General features: G+C 39.0%; 1 protein-coding gene across 1 annotated transcript; it reads left to right on the top strand.

Moving 5' to 3' along the window:
- The first annotated feature begins 3,846 nt into the window (after positions 1-3,846).
- Positions 3,847-11,319, top strand: MED7 (mediator complex subunit 7). The gene is made up of 2 exons (XM_074212529.1): positions 3,847-3,916; positions 7,622-11,319. Exon 2 carries the CDS (start codon positions 7,640-7,642, stop codon positions 8,336-8,338), a length of 699 nt encoding a protein of 232 aa, XP_074068630.1. The 5' UTR covers positions 3,847-3,916; positions 7,622-7,639; the 3' UTR covers positions 8,339-11,319.
- Positions 11,320-17,107: the final 5,788 nt, after the last annotated feature.

Here is a 17,107-nt window from a genome sequence, read left to right on the forward strand (position 1 = left end):
TACAAAAAAAAAGGGGCATGGGAAACAGTTCCTACCCTCAAGGAGCTCTCAATCTAATGGGGGAAGACAACACATAAAAAGAAGCTAAGAAGGAACAGGATATCTGAATACATGGCATGAAGAAGAACCCTTGGAAGTTTATTGAGCTCTTCTTGTTAGAGCACCAAAGCTCAGTTTTTTAATTTTTTCCTCCCTTAAAAGTCCCTTTCCACACTTCCACTTGACCTTACAATAATTAGTTTCAGTTCAGCATTTTTCATCTCCCCTATATCTTCAGGAATCTTAGGTAGATGAGTAACAAGCGATAAAAATGAAAGTGGTCTAAAGCCACTTTTTAGAGAGACCTCTTTAAATTAAGGAATTCACACCTCCTCTTGGGTGGGAAATAAATTTGTCTTTTAGACTTTGTATACCTTCCTCAGCTTCCCTATTGATTTCTCTGTCTTCTTTTAAAGTCCTAGTTAAAATCCTTTATTTTTACTGGAAGTTTTCCTTAAAATTTCTTAATTCTAGTACTTTCCCTCTGTCAATTTTTTTCCCAATTTATCATGTATATATGGTTTTCTTTGTATATTTGTATACACATTGTCTCCCATATTAGATTGTAAGCTCCTTAAATACATGGATTGTTCTCTTTATGTCCCTAGAATTTATAACTTAAATGATTTATTATCTGAGGAAAAATATTTTTGAAAGCATATATTAATTATATATTATTTATTATATAATATATATATTAATTAGGATGAGCAACTTCATTTGGTTTTCAGGTTCCATTTATGACTCAGTAATCCACATATAAGCTGTTTTATTCTCCCTGAAATAAGATATTGACTTGGGTGGTTTAGTTTGACCCCCAAATCTGTTAAACAACTATTTCCCAAATCTGATAAGTACCTGTATGGTTAAACACCTGTAAATGGCTTTAAGTATACTGTCCCAAATTTCCCAAAAGTCCCAAGTGAACTACAGCTAATCCCATTAGGAGACTAAAACTTTGATTGATAGTTCTATAATTGATAATTTCATCATAAGTTTAGGAAGCTAATCACCAATTAGAGCATAGATATAACTTGGGAACTCCCTTCTCCAGAACCATAAAAACTCCAAGCATTGGAGACCCTTCACCTCACCTTGCTTTTGAGTCTCAACTAAGACAAGTTTCTGCAGTCTCTCAAGAACAGTACAAATTGCAGGTTGGTGGAGACTCACCACAATGTCATCTCCTCAGGAGTGAAGCAAGGAGCAGCATGCAAGGAGTTTACAATGAGCACAAGAATGAAACACAAGACCCTTAGGAACCAGGCTGGTAGTTTGAATAATAGTAAGGACTAACTAAATGTTGTGGCATGAAAAATTTGGGCAAAAAATGTTAACCCTTAGCTTCATTGGGTTCTTGGCATGTGGAGTTAAGAATGTCCCACTCAGGACATAGTAGGCCTCAAACCCAGGTTTCTGAGGGAGAGCATGGGGGAGTTCTTTTTTGCTGGGCTTCAGGTAAAAGGTTCCTGCTTTTTTTTTTTAAAAAAAAGAGCACCATCCTTTCATACCTAAGAATTTCATTTGAGGCCAGAAAGTACCTTCTTACAAATGAATCTATTTGATTCAGGTGTTGGAGAAGGTACAAGCAGAGACCAGTGGGACAAGGCCCAGACAAGCAGCATCCACCAAGGTTCAACAACATCCAGTAAAAACGCTTTAAAACTAAATTCAGCAGTAGCAGCACAAAAACCTGCTATTGGAGAGGTGAGTTTCCCTTCCTTGTATGTACTTGGACTTCATTTCCCTATGAGGCTCTTGGTCACACACAAGTTTCTTCATGAATTTTCTTACTTGTGATATCTATTTGTATTTACTCTTCTCATTGAAAGTAACTGTTTATGGGGGATTTGAATTGTTCACATATGGAAGTTTTTAAGTTGTTACTTTTTTATTACATTTCAGCAAATGCTTTTGCTTTGAGCTTAGTGTATACTCAGGCTGATTTGAAAGTAAATATGGTTTATGAGCCAGTCTTAGAAATTCAGGTCTCCACTGTACCTTGAAACTCCTGTGATTAACCATTCTCTCCTGGAGGGCAGGGACTGTTTTTGTCTTTCTTTGTATGTCCAGTGCTTAGTAGTTCCTAGCACTTAGTAAGCTCTAGAGACAAAATTTCTAGGTGATTTAATCATTTTTATTAAGAATACCAGCATGTTTACTAATAAAATTACAGTCATTTGCCTGTCTCTCTGACCAAAGACAATCATGGCAGCAGCTCAGGCTTACATGCCCATTGGAAGAGAAGTGTTCCTTAGGGTGGCAATTGACTCTTAATGAGAGAAGGAAGATTACAATGAGGTGTTCTCTTCCTGAACTTTGGTTATATTACTTAGTTCCTAAGTTATCCCCTCCCAGCCTTGGACAAATCTATTCAAAGACTATATTCCCCACCCTAGCCTGAGCAAAACAAAATGGTGGAGTCTGAACTGGAAAGTTAGTCCAATCTCATTAGCAGTAATATCCAGTGGATAGTGCACCGGCCCTGGAGTCAGGAGGTAGCTGAGTTCAAATCCCGCCTCAGACACTTAATAATTACCTAGCTGTGTGACCTTGGGCAAGCCACTTAGCCCCATTGCCTTGCCAAAAAAAAACTAAAAAGAAAAAAGGCATTAATATCCTTCAAACAACTAAACTCTAAAATCAGGATGTTAGAAAAAGGGGTAACTGGATATCATCAAATCATTGGTCATTAATAATTTCTCTCCACTTTATTAACTGTCTGTCCCTAGGGTGCTACAATTTTTTTTTACCTATTAGTTTTCTGTTTTTTTTTTTTAGTCTGAGGGAGTTTTTTTTTTGGATCCCCACAATTGTAATAATTCCCAATGATATTTTGTTGAGAACTTTTCAACAGTAACAACAAGGTAATGTGAACCCCTGGAATAATTTAATGCACTAGTCATTGAATTATCTGGGGTGTTTGAACCAGTAAATGAAGTCTACTGGATTGTATTATAATAACAACAACAATAATAGATAATATTACCATATGGCTCGCTCTGTTCTAGGAACTGTGCTAAGTATCTTATGTTATAGATCTCTCTCTCTCTCTCTCTCTCTCTCTCTTTTTTAGTTTTTGCAAGGCAATGGGGTTAAGTGTCTTGCCCAGGGCCACACAGCTGCTCAGGTAGACTCCGGGGCAGGTGCTCTATGGGCTGCGCCACCTAGCCGCCCTGTAACTAGACCTCATGGGCATCTCACAAAATCCTGGGAGGGAGGTGCTGGGATTTGAGTTCATTTTACAGATGAGGCAACTGAGGTAGAGTTGTTACTCTGGCCCGGGCTGTCCGGCTGGGGTCTCGCGAAGCCCCGCACCCCGCAGGTGAGGAATGGTGGCTCCATCTGTAGCAGCCCCTCCTGGGGCACACGGCTTCCGAGGTGCCGAGCACAGCGGTAATTCCGGAGCTCGCTGAATTTCGGGGTCCCAAAGGCTCGGGTCTAAGTGCCCCTGCCACCCCACGTGCGAACCTTCCTTGTTTACTCATCCATACCGGCCGCAGGCTCCGGGGAATGCCAGGCTGGAGCTAAATGGCCAATCACCGGGATGTCGGTATTAAACTATTATTTTCCCTAGTTTTCTTCCTTTTTTTTTTTTAAATACTGACAGCGGCAGCCGCCGGCACTTCCGACTCCTCCCTTTTTTTTTTTGCCTCCTCAGAAAAAAATTCCCCCAACGCCCTGCAAAAGGCAGCGCGAGCGCATGCGCAGAAGCGCGGCGGTCTGTGGGGGCGGGTTAGCGCTTTGACGGGCGGCTCCAGCGGCCAATCGGGGGGGGGGGAGGTTGGAGCGCTTCTTCCTGGCTAAGGCGGCCGGAAGTCGCCGGCTATAGACGCGGTTTACCCGCGACGCTCGAGCCCGCTTGGTGTGGTGGGAGGTGAGTATGGATTTCAGTTGGGGGATGGAGGCTCTCGGGGCGGATTTTTGGTTCTGTCGGGGGATTTCTCGCCTATGTTTCCCGACCCGCCGGGGGGAAGGGGTGTGGCCCCTCCGCCGCCCCCTGCCCGCGGGGGCGCTGGAGCACCCCGCGGGTCTCGGGGTGCGGGAGGCGTGATCCCCGGGGCCCCCCGAGGAAACTGAGACTCGCAGCTCGCGGGACCTCGGGCCTCTCCCGCCCATCTCGGACCCACCTCTTACCAGACGCCGCCCCCACCCCTTTGAATGCCAGCGCCTCCCCCAACTCGTTCAGAGATTGGCGTGTTTTCCCCCCAGACAGCCTGCTCCTGGGGGGGGGGGGCGGCGGCGGGACTCCTGTTTTTATTTTTTAAATTTTCTGTGCATCCCCATGCACAGGGGTCCGGCTTATTACATGTCCGGTGGCTTTTTCAGCCGATTCGTTAAAACTGGATGAAACTCAGTGGTGGGAGATTTTAGAGATGGCCACGTAAGAGTCAAAAGTGTGTTGCTCCTGGTTCATTGATGTCAGTGATATCATTTGTTTTAAAAATAACCCCAAAATGGGCGGCTAGGTGGCACGCTGGCCCTGGAGTGAGGAGCACCTGAGTTAAAAAATGCGGCCTCAGACACTTAATAATTACCCATCTGTGTGGCCTTGGGCAAGCCACGGAACCCTATTTGCAAAAAACCTAAAACAAATTTAAATAAATAAATAACACAGCTAGTGACTTTTAAACGAATTTACTAGCGCTTTATTACATGAGAACTATGTGTTAGATACTGGGAATTCAGAGGAAAACAAAAGTCCTATCCCACAAACTTACATTTAACTAGTTCAAGATATAATGGATGGGGGCGCCTAGGTGGCCTAGTGGATAAAGCACCGGCCTTGGAGTCAGGAGTACCTGGGTTCAAATCCGGTCTCATAGAGACACTTAATAATTTCCTAGCTGTGTGGCCCTGGGCAAGCCACTTAACCCCATTTGCCTCGCAAAAACTAAAAAAAAAAAAAAAAAAAAAAAAAAAGACATAATAGATGCACTAGCACCTGGAAGGAACTAGATGGAAGTGTTTTTTTTTTTTTGTTTTGTTTTTGCGAGGCAGATTTGAACTCAGGTATTCCTGACTACAGGGCCGGTGCTCTAGTCACCTCTGATGGAGGTTGTTTTAAACAGTTTTGACATAAACCAGGGATACTAAGAGGTAGTATGCATCTTAGACTGACTTTGGAAAAAAAATGGTTATAGGATATGAAAACTATTCCATTCCCTTGACAGGAAAGTTCTTATTTTATAAATGAAACTTAGCTTGGTGATATTTAAAGCAACTTTTCCAAGGTTAGAGCCTAGAAATTTTGTTTTTTAATTTCAAGTTAGTGGTTTTACTACTATGCCCTTTCATGTAGCTTAGAGGAAGGACTCTAGATAGGGTTTATTTGATTATCTGAAAAGGAGACAGGGAATTCCAGGTGAGGGAAACAAGGATTAGTATGTTATTTTTTGAAACAATGAGGAAGTTTGCTATACTAGTTGAGGGTGCTTTGCTTCAGGCCATCATATTGTAATACTAAGGAGTGGTGGTGAGTGAAAATTTTGGCCAAGATCACACAAATAGTGAGTGGCAGTCCAGGACTATGAATTTATTTATTATGATAGTGAGTCCACTACCTCTCTTCATCAGTTTTACATAAGTTGAACCAGCACTAGCCAGCATTATGTTATCCTCTGTACCCTCATTCAAAGCCACCTTCTCCCCTTTCTCTCATTATTTTTTTTTTTTAGGCAATGAGGTTGTGACTTGCCCAAGGCTACACAGCTAGACAATTATTAAGTGTCTGAGGCTAGATTTGAACTCAGGGGCTGGTGCTCTATCTACTGTGCCATCTAGCTGCCCCTTCCCTCATTCTTAAAAAAAAAACCCAAAAGGTGATTGTTTCTTCTTTTCATAACTTTCATTATTTCCTTTTCAACTACTAGGATTTTGATTCAAATAAATTTCAGCTCTGGAGGGAACCTCAGGGGACATCTAGTTCAACCCATTTCTAAAAAGGAAATCCCAATATAATATATGTGACAAGTGGCCAGGAAGAGCCTTTTATGTTCAAGGCATTGAACTAGTCACCAGGTGCTAGAATGATACAAAGACAAAAAGAAAAATGAAAACTATCAACTAACAGGGAACTTAAATTTTCTAGTCTAGAAATACCAGCTGGTTTATCAGACATTTCTGACATGGATATTTCATAGGCACCTCAAACTAAACATAAACAAAACAGAATTATTTTTTTCCCAAACTTAATTTCCTTCCTTGTTTTTGTTGAAAACCAGCCTTTTGGTCATCCAAATTCACAGTCTCCTAAGTTATCTTCAAAGCTTCATTGCCTCTGTATGCTTTTGGATAAATCACTTCACTTTCTTGGGTTTATTTTATGTATAAAATGAGAGTGTTGGTCTGGATGACCTCTGATCTCTTTTATGGCTCTAGCTGCATGATTCTATGATTCTTAATTGCTTCTTCTCATCTAGTCAGTTGTTTTGTTTTGCTTTTTTTCCCCTCTTTTCCATATTTCTCAGATTCATCCCTCTGGTTTAGCAGCTGTTCATTCTCTCTTAACTCAGTGATAACAGTAGCTTCCTAATTACTTTTCCTACCTCAAATATAATCCCCCTTTGTAATTCATTCTCCACACAGCTGCCATTCCTACAGCAGAGGTTGTATCACTCCCCTGCTAAAGCTTCAGTTGACTCCCTCTTGTCCCTAGGATTATATACAAGCTTCTCTCTTTGGAATTTAAACCTCTTTGCAATCTAGTTCCAACCTTTCTTTCCAAACTCATTACCTCTCTTAACACATTTTATGGTCCAACCAAACTGACTTGCTTTGTATTCCATCCGGTCTCTGCCATTGTGTGCCTTCATACCTGGAATTTACTCCCTTCTCACTGCCATTTAGAATCCCTAGTTTTCTTCAGAGTTTGCTTCTTCATCATCTACATGAAACCTTTTCTGGTATCTGCTACCGATAGTACCTTCTACTCTCTTCTTAGCTATCTCTTGTTGATCATATTTTACTGTAAATAAACCCTTTGAGGGTTTTTTTTGTCCCTAGCACTTGGCATAGAATAGGTACTAATAAAGGCATATTGGAGAATGTCTTTCTTGTTCAGAATAAATGGCTCAATTTGTGTTTAATGCATAAATCCTAATTGAGATTCTTAACTCCTTAATATAAAATAATAGCTTCTATTGTGACCTTGGAGTATTTTGGTTAAGGAATCCTTTGGGAAAATTAAGAAGATTATTGTGTCGTTGTTGATAAAATTTGCTTCTCATTCTGCTTCAAATCGAATCCCTCCTTGACATTACCTTGTTTTAATGGGCTGTTAGACACTAAGTAGCTAAGTTTAAAAAAAAAATTGGCCCAGGAGTGTTGAGCCAGTGATGAATGATTGGTTAAAAAAGGAATCCCGGAAGAAAGCCCCAGCTTTTTCAATCACTCCTTCCCCTTTGTGTTACGAGGAAAATCTAGTGACCAAAGAGATTCTCTTTCCTCTGGTACCCATATTTCCAAAAAGTGCCAAAAGAAATTATTTGAATTGATATTTTTAAATGTCACAGTTTGTTCTCTGTTTAAAAACAGTAAGTATTATGTAGGTCTGATCTAATCTTTGTTTATGTATTTGTAGGCATTTGAATCTTTCAGAATGGGTGAACCTCAGCAAGTGAGTGCACTCCCCCCACCACCGATGCAATACATCAAGGAATATACAGATGAAAATATCCGGAAAGGTCTAGCTCCTAAGCCCCCACCTCCAATAAAGGACAGTTATATGATGTTTGGCAATCAGTTCCAGTGTGATGACCTTATCATCCGCCCTTTGGAAAGTCAAGGCATTGAACGACTTCATCCTATGCAATTTGATCATAAAAAAGAACTAAGAAAACTCAATATGTCTATCCTTATAAACTTTTTAGATCTTCTAGATATCTTGATTAGGAGTCCTGGAAGTATAAAGAGAGAGGAAAAACTGGAAGATCTAAAGCTGCTTTTTGTTCATGTGCATCATCTTATAAATGAATACCGACCCCATCAAGCAAGGGAGACACTCAGAGTGATGATGGAGGTACAGAAAAGACAGCGCCTTGAAACAGCTGAAAGATTTCAAAAACACTTGGAAAGAGTTATTGAAATGATCCAGAATTGCCTGGCTTCTTTACCTGATGATTTGCCCCATACAGAAGGAGGAATGAGGTTAAAAACTGAACCAATGGACACTGATGACAGCAAAAGTTGTATTGGACAAAGTGAACAGCGAGAGAATTCTAGTCACAGAAGAGACCAGATTATAGAGAAAGATGCAGCTTTGTGTATCTTAATTGATGAAATGAATGAAAGACCATGAAATCTTTAAAAACTTGTACAAACTTTTGGGGGAATAGGGTGGGTCATGTAGCCAAAAATTGTATGACATTGTCTTGCTTGATACTCTTGAAATGTTTAGAAGTATAAATTTTCCTGATCATGCATTTAAAAGGTGGAATTGTTTTCCCCAAAATTCAAGTTCTTAACTACAGGCAAACAAAAACAGGCAAAATGTTATTTTAATGGCTTAAGCTGAATCCTCAGATTTCTTTTTAAAAATAGAAGTACAGTTGGCACTTTTCTGAAGAGAATTAAGAACATCTAAGTTGGTTGCAAACAGTTTTCTTAACTTTCTTTTACCTTTAGTTTATCTTTGTTGGCCATGCACAAATGAGATTATATTTTGAACTCCAGAAAAATGCCCCATAGCATGTTAGATTTTGTAATTAACATTTAAATAATTTGAAAGTGAGTTTAATAATAATTTGAGTGGAGCTTTTTCAAGTTATTTGTAGTTTGTATTCATAAGAATCTAATCAGTAAAGTATCATGAAGCAATTATTTATTTTAAAACTCCATAATTTGAAATAACTTTCCTAAGAATAAAAACTTGAGTGAATTTACTCAGATCCCTTTTTTTCCCCTTCTTGATCTTGTGTGTGTGTCAAATTCATGACTTGAGGGAATTTTTAGTTCTGTTATCTCTGTGAACCTAGAAGTAGCCATCATGTTATTACTTTATATAGAGAAATCAATGTGAATATAAAACCTCTGAAAAATCCATTCATGCGATAATGAGTACTGAAGTTCAGGTGTGTGTTTATGAATGACTGGGATGACAAGTAATTTAGAAATATGATTTTAACTAATTTTTATTTTCCACTTTTTTGTTAGAATGAAAATTTTATCTCTTCTTGCTTCTTAAAGTAAAACTACAAAGTAGCGGCACCCAGGAAGAAAAGGAAGAATTTGTAAATGGCAATGTCAGCTCCTGAGTGCCTGATACATTTCTGTATCATACATACTGTGATAAAGTAAACAAAATTAAGAAGCTAGAAGTTTTCTGCAACATATTAACTTTCAGATTTTTTTCCAATACTAACAAAACATTTTTTATTATGGATTCCAGTATTGCATACAAGTAGAATTTGGAAGGTAAAAGGCATCCACATTATTTCCCACAAAGTTGTTGAAATTCAATAAAAACTCATGTATATTACAATACAAAAACAGCAAAAATACAAACTTCTCTTCCATTATCTTATTCCAACTCCTTTAGTTCCAAATTTAGAGAAGGTGGAGAGTCTCCAGCACCTGTGACCAAATCCCAGATGGCCTGGGAAGGGAGGACTGGTCCAGGGTTGGGGTCAGAGGATGTCAGTTCAGAAAGAGTGGGTAGGAAGAGAATGGCTCAGGAGAATAAGGTAGCTGAAATTACTTTGGTCACCATCTGTAAGGTCAGGGCCAGACTGGGCTTCCACACTGACTTTTCATTTGGTCTAGGTAAAGTAGAATGAGGATTGAAATCTGAGATCAAGTACTATGTACCCAGAAAAGAAGAATGCCCAACCATTATCTTACTCCATTGGTGTTTAGGATAGTCTTATTTGAGTGCTGCCCACGTAAGGGTGAAAGCCAGCAAATAACTTGACAATAGGTCTTGGGAATCAATCTCACCTTTAGTACATTTTTTCATGCCACTGTGTGCAGAGCACACAGCTCAGATAATAGGATTAGGACAAGACTGAAGTCACTGAATCCTAGGGTCTGGAGTGGTGATATGGGAGGGAGACAAATCAAGAGGAGCCTCATTTTTATATAAAAAGGTTTGGGGACCTGTACAATATTTAAATTTTAAAGTATGTCAAAGTTGGGCAGACTGGGAAATAATGCCATCTGAAAGGACCTTAAAACAGACAGACCAACACACCCATACCTTTCGTATCTGTAAAGTGAGGATAAGAGTGACACCTACCTTATGAAATTGTTAGAATTGTTCCATTTGTAAAGAGACAAATTTCAACGATGTCAGAATAAATTCTTAAGAAAATTGTTCCAAAGTGAGATTGTTTGCCTTGGATGGCAGTAGGTAGCTTTCCAAGCTTTTTTTTTCTCCCCTCCCTCTCATCCAATCCGTCACCAGCTTCAGTTGGTTTCAACTTTTAACAAATCCCTCTAATCTGTCTCATACTTCTAATTTCTTTGCCACCTCTCAAGCACAATCCCACATTATCATCCAGCTGCTCTACTTCCTTTACCTCCTCTACTCTTTCCCCTTCTATGAATGTATCTTTCATCTCTCCTTTTTCACTGGTGGTCTCTATACCTAGATTTCTCTCCCTCTTTGCCACCAGTTTCCCTTGTTTTCTTCGAGACTCAGCTCAAAAATCACCTGGAGGAGTTTCTTGGAGATCCCAGCAGTTAGTGCCTTTCCTTCTTTGGTTACTTTTTATTTATTCTGCATATTGATATGGTAAGGTGGGGCAGTGGATAGATAGAATACTGAACTTGTGTTCAAATTCTGTCTCTGACACCATGTGACCCCACAGCTTCTCAGCCTCAGTTTCTGTAAAATGGGGATGATAAGCATACCTACAATGCAGTATTGTGTGGATTAAGTAAGAGAACTTGTGTCAATTGCTTTGCTAACTGTATATGATATGTGCTTCTTCTATACACTTGTTTATATATATGGGTCTTATTAAAATGCAAATTCCTTGAGGATAAAGAGATTGACCATTTCTTGTTGCCCCCAGTGTATAGTCCATTACTTTCCCCAAAGTAAGCACTTAGTAAAGGCTTGTTGAAAGTGTGACCCTAAAGAAGAGATATGAGAAAAGGCCGTCATGTGATCTTCTGTGGAGGTAGGAGCTATACAGGTGTAGAACATTTAAAATATTTTAAGAAGTTTTTTTGATATATTGATCAGTTTTGCTAATTTTTTCCCACCTTTTTTCTTTTAAAAATATTCTGAGTTATTTGGGATGGTTTTCCTGGGGGAAATGAGAGAACAGCCATAGGAGAAAATTTAAGCAATGCAAAAAACAAAATATATTAAAAAGATTTATTTTTAAAATGCTTTGTTGATTGAAATTTTGTATTATTAATGATTTAGCACCCTACTAGACTGTAACCCTCTGAAGTCAGGGATGGTGTTTTATTTAATTTATTGCTTATTAGTACTTAATTATAAAGAACAGAAATTTTTAGTGATTGTGCTAACATTTATCTGAAGCAGCTTTTGTTGCCATGTAAATTTCTATATTAAGCCAATACTAAAAATTTGTCAGGAAATTTCTAACAGGGACAACAGCAATAAAAATGATGCCAACCAGAATTACTTTATAAATACTGTCCATTGTTGGCTGGGCTGTGGGACAACTGGTACTCAATCACATTTTTAATAGAATTATAATGTGCAAACATGAAGAGAAGGCAAAATTCAATAAGAATTACAAAACTGGGGTCAGGTAGGTGGTGCAGTGGATAGAGCACCAGCGCTGGAGTCAAGAGTACCCGAGTTCAAATCCGGCCTCAGACACTTAATAATTACCTAGCTGTGTGGCCTTCTTGGGCAAACCACTTAACCCTATTTGCCTTGCAAAAACCAAAAAAAAAAAAATTACAAAACTGATTATACCTTTAAGAGCCAATAATTACATTTGTAGAACTCTATCGCCCAAGATATAAAAATGATGAAGTACATCTTAAGCATAAGAGACAACTCTTCCAGAGCATGGAATAGGAGATGAAGTAGGGAACATCAAGATCATTTGATGGGATCATAGAATATATGAAGAGAAATAATGTTTACGTTTGAAAAGGCAGATAGACAAACTGAGAAGTGATCGTAAATGCCTAATGGGTTTATATTTGATCTTAGAGGAAATAAGAAATCAGTGGAGATTCCTGAGTAGGAGGCTCAGGCCCCTTTGGAAGTTGCCTATATATGAATTGGAAGTGAGAGTGGAATAAATGAGGTGAGAATGGTAGTTGCCAAGGGCTTTTGAGATAAGTTGAAGGGGAGAAGGAATTTATTGAGAACGATTAGCTTCTGTTTCCTCTGAAAAAAGATGAGGGAAGGTCCTTTGGTGAGAGAGTTTGGGGATGTCAATATGAGAAGTTTGAGAAAAGAGCAGAAGGTTTGGAACAGCTGCTGTGGGAAATGAAATAAATTAGGGAGAAACAAAAGGAATGCCTTGCTGCAATTGAGATTTGATCATATAAATTTCTATTTGGCATGACTTCCTCCTGTGAGCAGGAACTGAGAAAATGGTTGGAATAATTCAGGACTGGGGTATGGTAAGACATAAATAGCCATAGGGAGAGTGAGTAAAAATCAGCAAGTATCTATTTAAAGTAAAAAACGAAAACCATTACTACTATCTATGAGATTACATTCTATTGGGATGAGGAATCTCTCTCTCTCCTCTCTCTCCCTCTCTATGTATGTCTCTCTCTCTATAAATATATATATATATGCATGCATATCTTACACATGTATACACACACACATACATATATAAAGATGTATATATCACTAACAGTTGGGAGTGTCAGCTAAAATTTTGTGTTGAAAGAAGTGTTTTAGCTTAATAATGAAGAAAGTGAGTCTCTTCTAAGAGGCAGAGGTGAGGACAGAGTATATTCTAGGCCTGAAAAATAGCCATTGCAAGAATAGGAAACTAATATTGAACTGGTTATGGTTAACTATGGGCTCAGACTTGGAAAGAGAGGGAAAATTAGTGAAAACTACGCAGTATATACTTTTAAAAAATTATTTAAGGCAATGGGGTGAGTGACTTGTCCAGGGTCACAACAATTTTTTTTTTAGTTTTTGCAAGGTAATAGGGTTAAGTGGCTTGCCCAAGGCCACACAGTTAGGTAACTCAGGTACTCCTGACTCCAGGGCCAGTGCTCTATCCACTGCACCACCTAGCTGCCCCCAACACATAGGCAATTATTAAGTGTCTGAGGTCAACTTTGAATTCAGGAGGACCTGACTCCAGCACAGGTGCTCTATCCACTATACCACCTCTACAGTATATACTTTTAAGGAATAGAAATGATGTTAACATGAAATAGAGTATTTTTTTTAGTATATAATGGAATTACTATATCAGAATATGATCAATTTTTTTATTCTTACTGTAATGCTATATTACTATCCAAAAATGTTTGGACAATTTAGGAATACCACCAAAAATTTATTAGAGTGCCTATTTTCCCATAACCTAACCATTACTAGACAATCTTAACTTTATTTATTCCTCTTTCCTCCCTCTTCAACATTTCTGTTTTCTGAGAACTAACTTCTGTGGCAACAGCAATCATTCTCTTTACTGGAGCACTTACTCTACATTGCCACTAGAGCTTTCTAGGCAGGCAGGAAAGGGCAGTCAAAAGCCATGTGCCTCCTGAGGGTAGGGGCTGCAATAGAGCTGCTCAGAGTGTAGTCTCTTCATTCACCACCAGGTGGTGATCCAAGTTCATAGTTGTCAGCTTAAGTTCTTTGACAGATGGTGCTTCCAACATCTTAGGTTCTGTTTAGGTTCCTTGTAACATGTTATTAAATTCCCAAAAATCAAAATTAAACAAACAAACAAAAATCCCTCATGTTCCTGTGCCTACAAGATCTTTATCTCCTCCTCCACTTCTCTTGACTCGAAAGGACTAGATAAATGAATAAAATATATATATATGTGTATATATATATATATATATATTAGGTTTTTGCAAGGCAAATGGAGTTAAGTGGCTTGCCCAAGGCCACACAGCTAGGTAATTATTAAGTGTCTGAGACTGTATTTGAACCCAGGTACTCCTGACTCCAGGGCCGGTGCTTTATCCACTGCACCACTTAGCCGTCCCTATGAATAAAATATTGATCATGGATTTACTAGGTAAAGAACACTGTGCTAAACTGGGAATGTAAATACTCTCCAAAAGTAAGGATGTTCCTACCTTCAAGGAGCTTATATTCTAATAAAGGATTTCAATATATGCAAAGGAGCTAAAAAGGGGAGGAAGTACTCATCTTGTGTAAAGTGTTGAACCTGGTTTAGAGTGATCATGGTTGGCAATAGTATTTGGATGTTCTGGGGACAAACTAAGCAATCAGAGATGGTACACATTTTAATATTAAAACTCTTGTGTGACAAAGGCAGCCACTCCCAGAAAGCATCCAAAATATCAATTTCCTGATACCTATGACTGCCACAAAAATCTTTAGATCTATGTTATCAACTTCACTTTCACCAAGGAACAGAGCAGCTATTTGTTAGGGAAGGGCTTTCCTGCATCCCTTGAGGTTCAATTCACAAACTGGGTAGAGAATCATTTCGTGTGACAATTGTGATTAACTAGACATTGATTTCCCAGTGAAACTTGGATTTAAGATGAATAGAGGAATCAACACTGGAAATTCCAAGATCAGAAACCACCTTGGCCACAGGCCCAGGAGGATTCTGGGCCTAGGGGTGGTATGGGGGCTTGGGGCCTCTTGGCCCCAGGGCCAGGGATCTGTCTGCTGCACCACTCAACTACCCTACAGCAGAGTCAGAGTGAAAGGAGAGAGAAAATATAGTACATGGTAGTGGAGAAATAAGAAAGGAGGGAGTTGCAATCAGCAATGGCAATGCTGGAAAAATATGGAAGTAACTTTTGTGATGGACTTATCATAAAGAATGTGATCCACCCATGACAGAGTTGTTGATGTTGGAACAAAGACTCAAGCACATTTTTTGTTATTATTATTTGGGGGAGGGTGCAGGGCAAATGGGGCTGGGTGGCCTGCCTGGGGCCACATAGCAGGGTGATCTTTGGGTGTCTGAGGCCAGATTTGGCCCTGGGTGCTCCTGGCTCAAGGGCCAATGCTCTGTCTACCACCCAGCCACCCCTACTATTATTACTATTTTATTTTATTTGGGTCTTTTTTTTCTTTTTTTTGGTTTTTGCAGGGCAGTGGGGTTCGGGTGGCTTGCATATCACATGGCTGGGTGATTGTTGGGTGTATGGGGCCAGATGTGGGCTCAGGTGCTCGTGGCTCCAGGGCTGGTGCTCCATCCATTGCTCCACCTGGCCATACCTATAATTATTACTGTTATTTTTTTTAATTTTAATTTTTTTCTCTCCCCTTTACTTTATCGCTGAAGCAAGTCTATATTTATGGGGGGAGGGGGTATCTCATTCACTCTTAAACAAGAATATTTTACTAATGTAAAAAATACATTAATTGTACAAAATGAGAGTAAATATTAAATTAAAAAAAAAAGAAACCACCTTGGTCTTCTTCAAGTGTCTCTGACATGTCTCTTTATTGTCTAAATAGCAACAAAAGAACTTCTAGTCCCTATGAGTTGGGGAAAGAGTACCCTTTCCAAGAAGCAAATAACTACCATACTGCTCTGCTCTGCTGCTGCTAATTCAGTGTCCACAATGCAGCTTAAAGATGTCTGATATTAGTGGTAGCTAGGTGGTGCAGTGGATAGAGCACCGGCCCTGGAGTCAGGAGTGCCTGAGTTCAAATCCAACCTCAGACACTTAATAATTACCTAGCTGTGTAGCCTTGGGCAAGCCACTTAACCCCATTTCCTTGCAAGAAAACAAAACAAAATTAAGATGTCTGATGTTTTCTCCTCTTTTGTTTTCTGGTATGTTTTCCATTAAACTGACAACTCTTTGCCTTTTAAATATACGCTATAATGGAACATTTAAAGATCTTACATAACTCCCTTTAAGATGAAAAATTCTAGGTAATTCAATTCCCAGTCCCATCATTTCTACTTGGGGCCTGGAATCTGGAATATCTGAGTTCAGATACAGCCTCAGACACTTACTAGCCATGTGACCTGGCCAAGTTACATAAACCTATTTGCCTCAGTTTGTTCATCTTAAAATGAGTTGGAGAAGGAAATGGCAAACCACTCCAATACTTTGCCAAGGAAAGCCCCAAAAGGAGTCACAAAGGATTGGGCATGACGGAAAAGTGACTAAAAATCACAGGGCCTAAAGGGCCTAAAACTTGCAAAGGATTACAGCTACTGATGTTCTATTCCATTTAATAAATATTTAAGTCTTTACTATATACAGAGTTTGCTAAACTCTGAAGATAGAAATTGAAATTAATTCAAACCAAAGTATTACTGAGGTTAGCGATCATCACAGATAAGAACATTGGAGTGGGAGTTAAGAGATTTGGTTTCTACTCATACTATAAGGTTCAAAGGCAATATGAAACTGGGCAAGACCAATGATGATGAAGAAAGTTTCACACTTCCTTACAGAGAGATGGAGACTAAAAATGCAGGATTTCCTAATTCCAAAATGCATATTTTTGGAACCAAGCCAATATGTGAATTTGTTTTGCTTGCCTATATTTATTTGTTGCAAGGTTTTAATTTCTTTTTCTTTTGGAGGAGGTGGGAAAGAGAGAACACATGCTTATTAATTATAAAAAAAATTTTGAAAATTAGGTGTATTTCTTTAAAAATTTAGGTTTTTTTTTTAATTCCCCACAGAGCTTAGCCGAGTTTGTTATAAAACCAGGAACTCAGCAACAACTTGCTAAATGAAGAGTTTAATCTTTTATATTTCCCTAGAGAATGTGTACTATGCATTTCCAATGGTGGTGTTTCAGACCCTTTGGTATGTAGGGAAGTACACTATTTTTTTTCAGGGGTTGGGAGTATTAAGTTTATGGCTGAATCTTTTCTCTCTTCTCTTCCTTTGTGAGCTCATTGTTTTCCAGGTTCAAGTATTAATCTTGTACAGAACTCTCCCAAATTGATATATCTAATTCTGCATCTTG

Source organism: Macrotis lagotis, chromosome 1, assembly GCF_037893015.1.
Source record: "Macrotis lagotis isolate mMagLag1 chromosome 1, bilby.v1.9.chrom.fasta, whole genome shotgun sequence".
In the NCBI taxonomy this organism is placed as follows: Eukaryota; Metazoa; Chordata; class Mammalia; order Peramelemorphia; family Peramelidae; genus Macrotis; species Macrotis lagotis.

Excerpts from the sequence above, each read along its gene's own strand:
- MED7 (XM_074212529.1), top strand. The coding sequence starts at position 7,640 with ATGGGTGAACCTCAGCAAGTGAGTGCACTCCCCCCACCACCGATGCAA.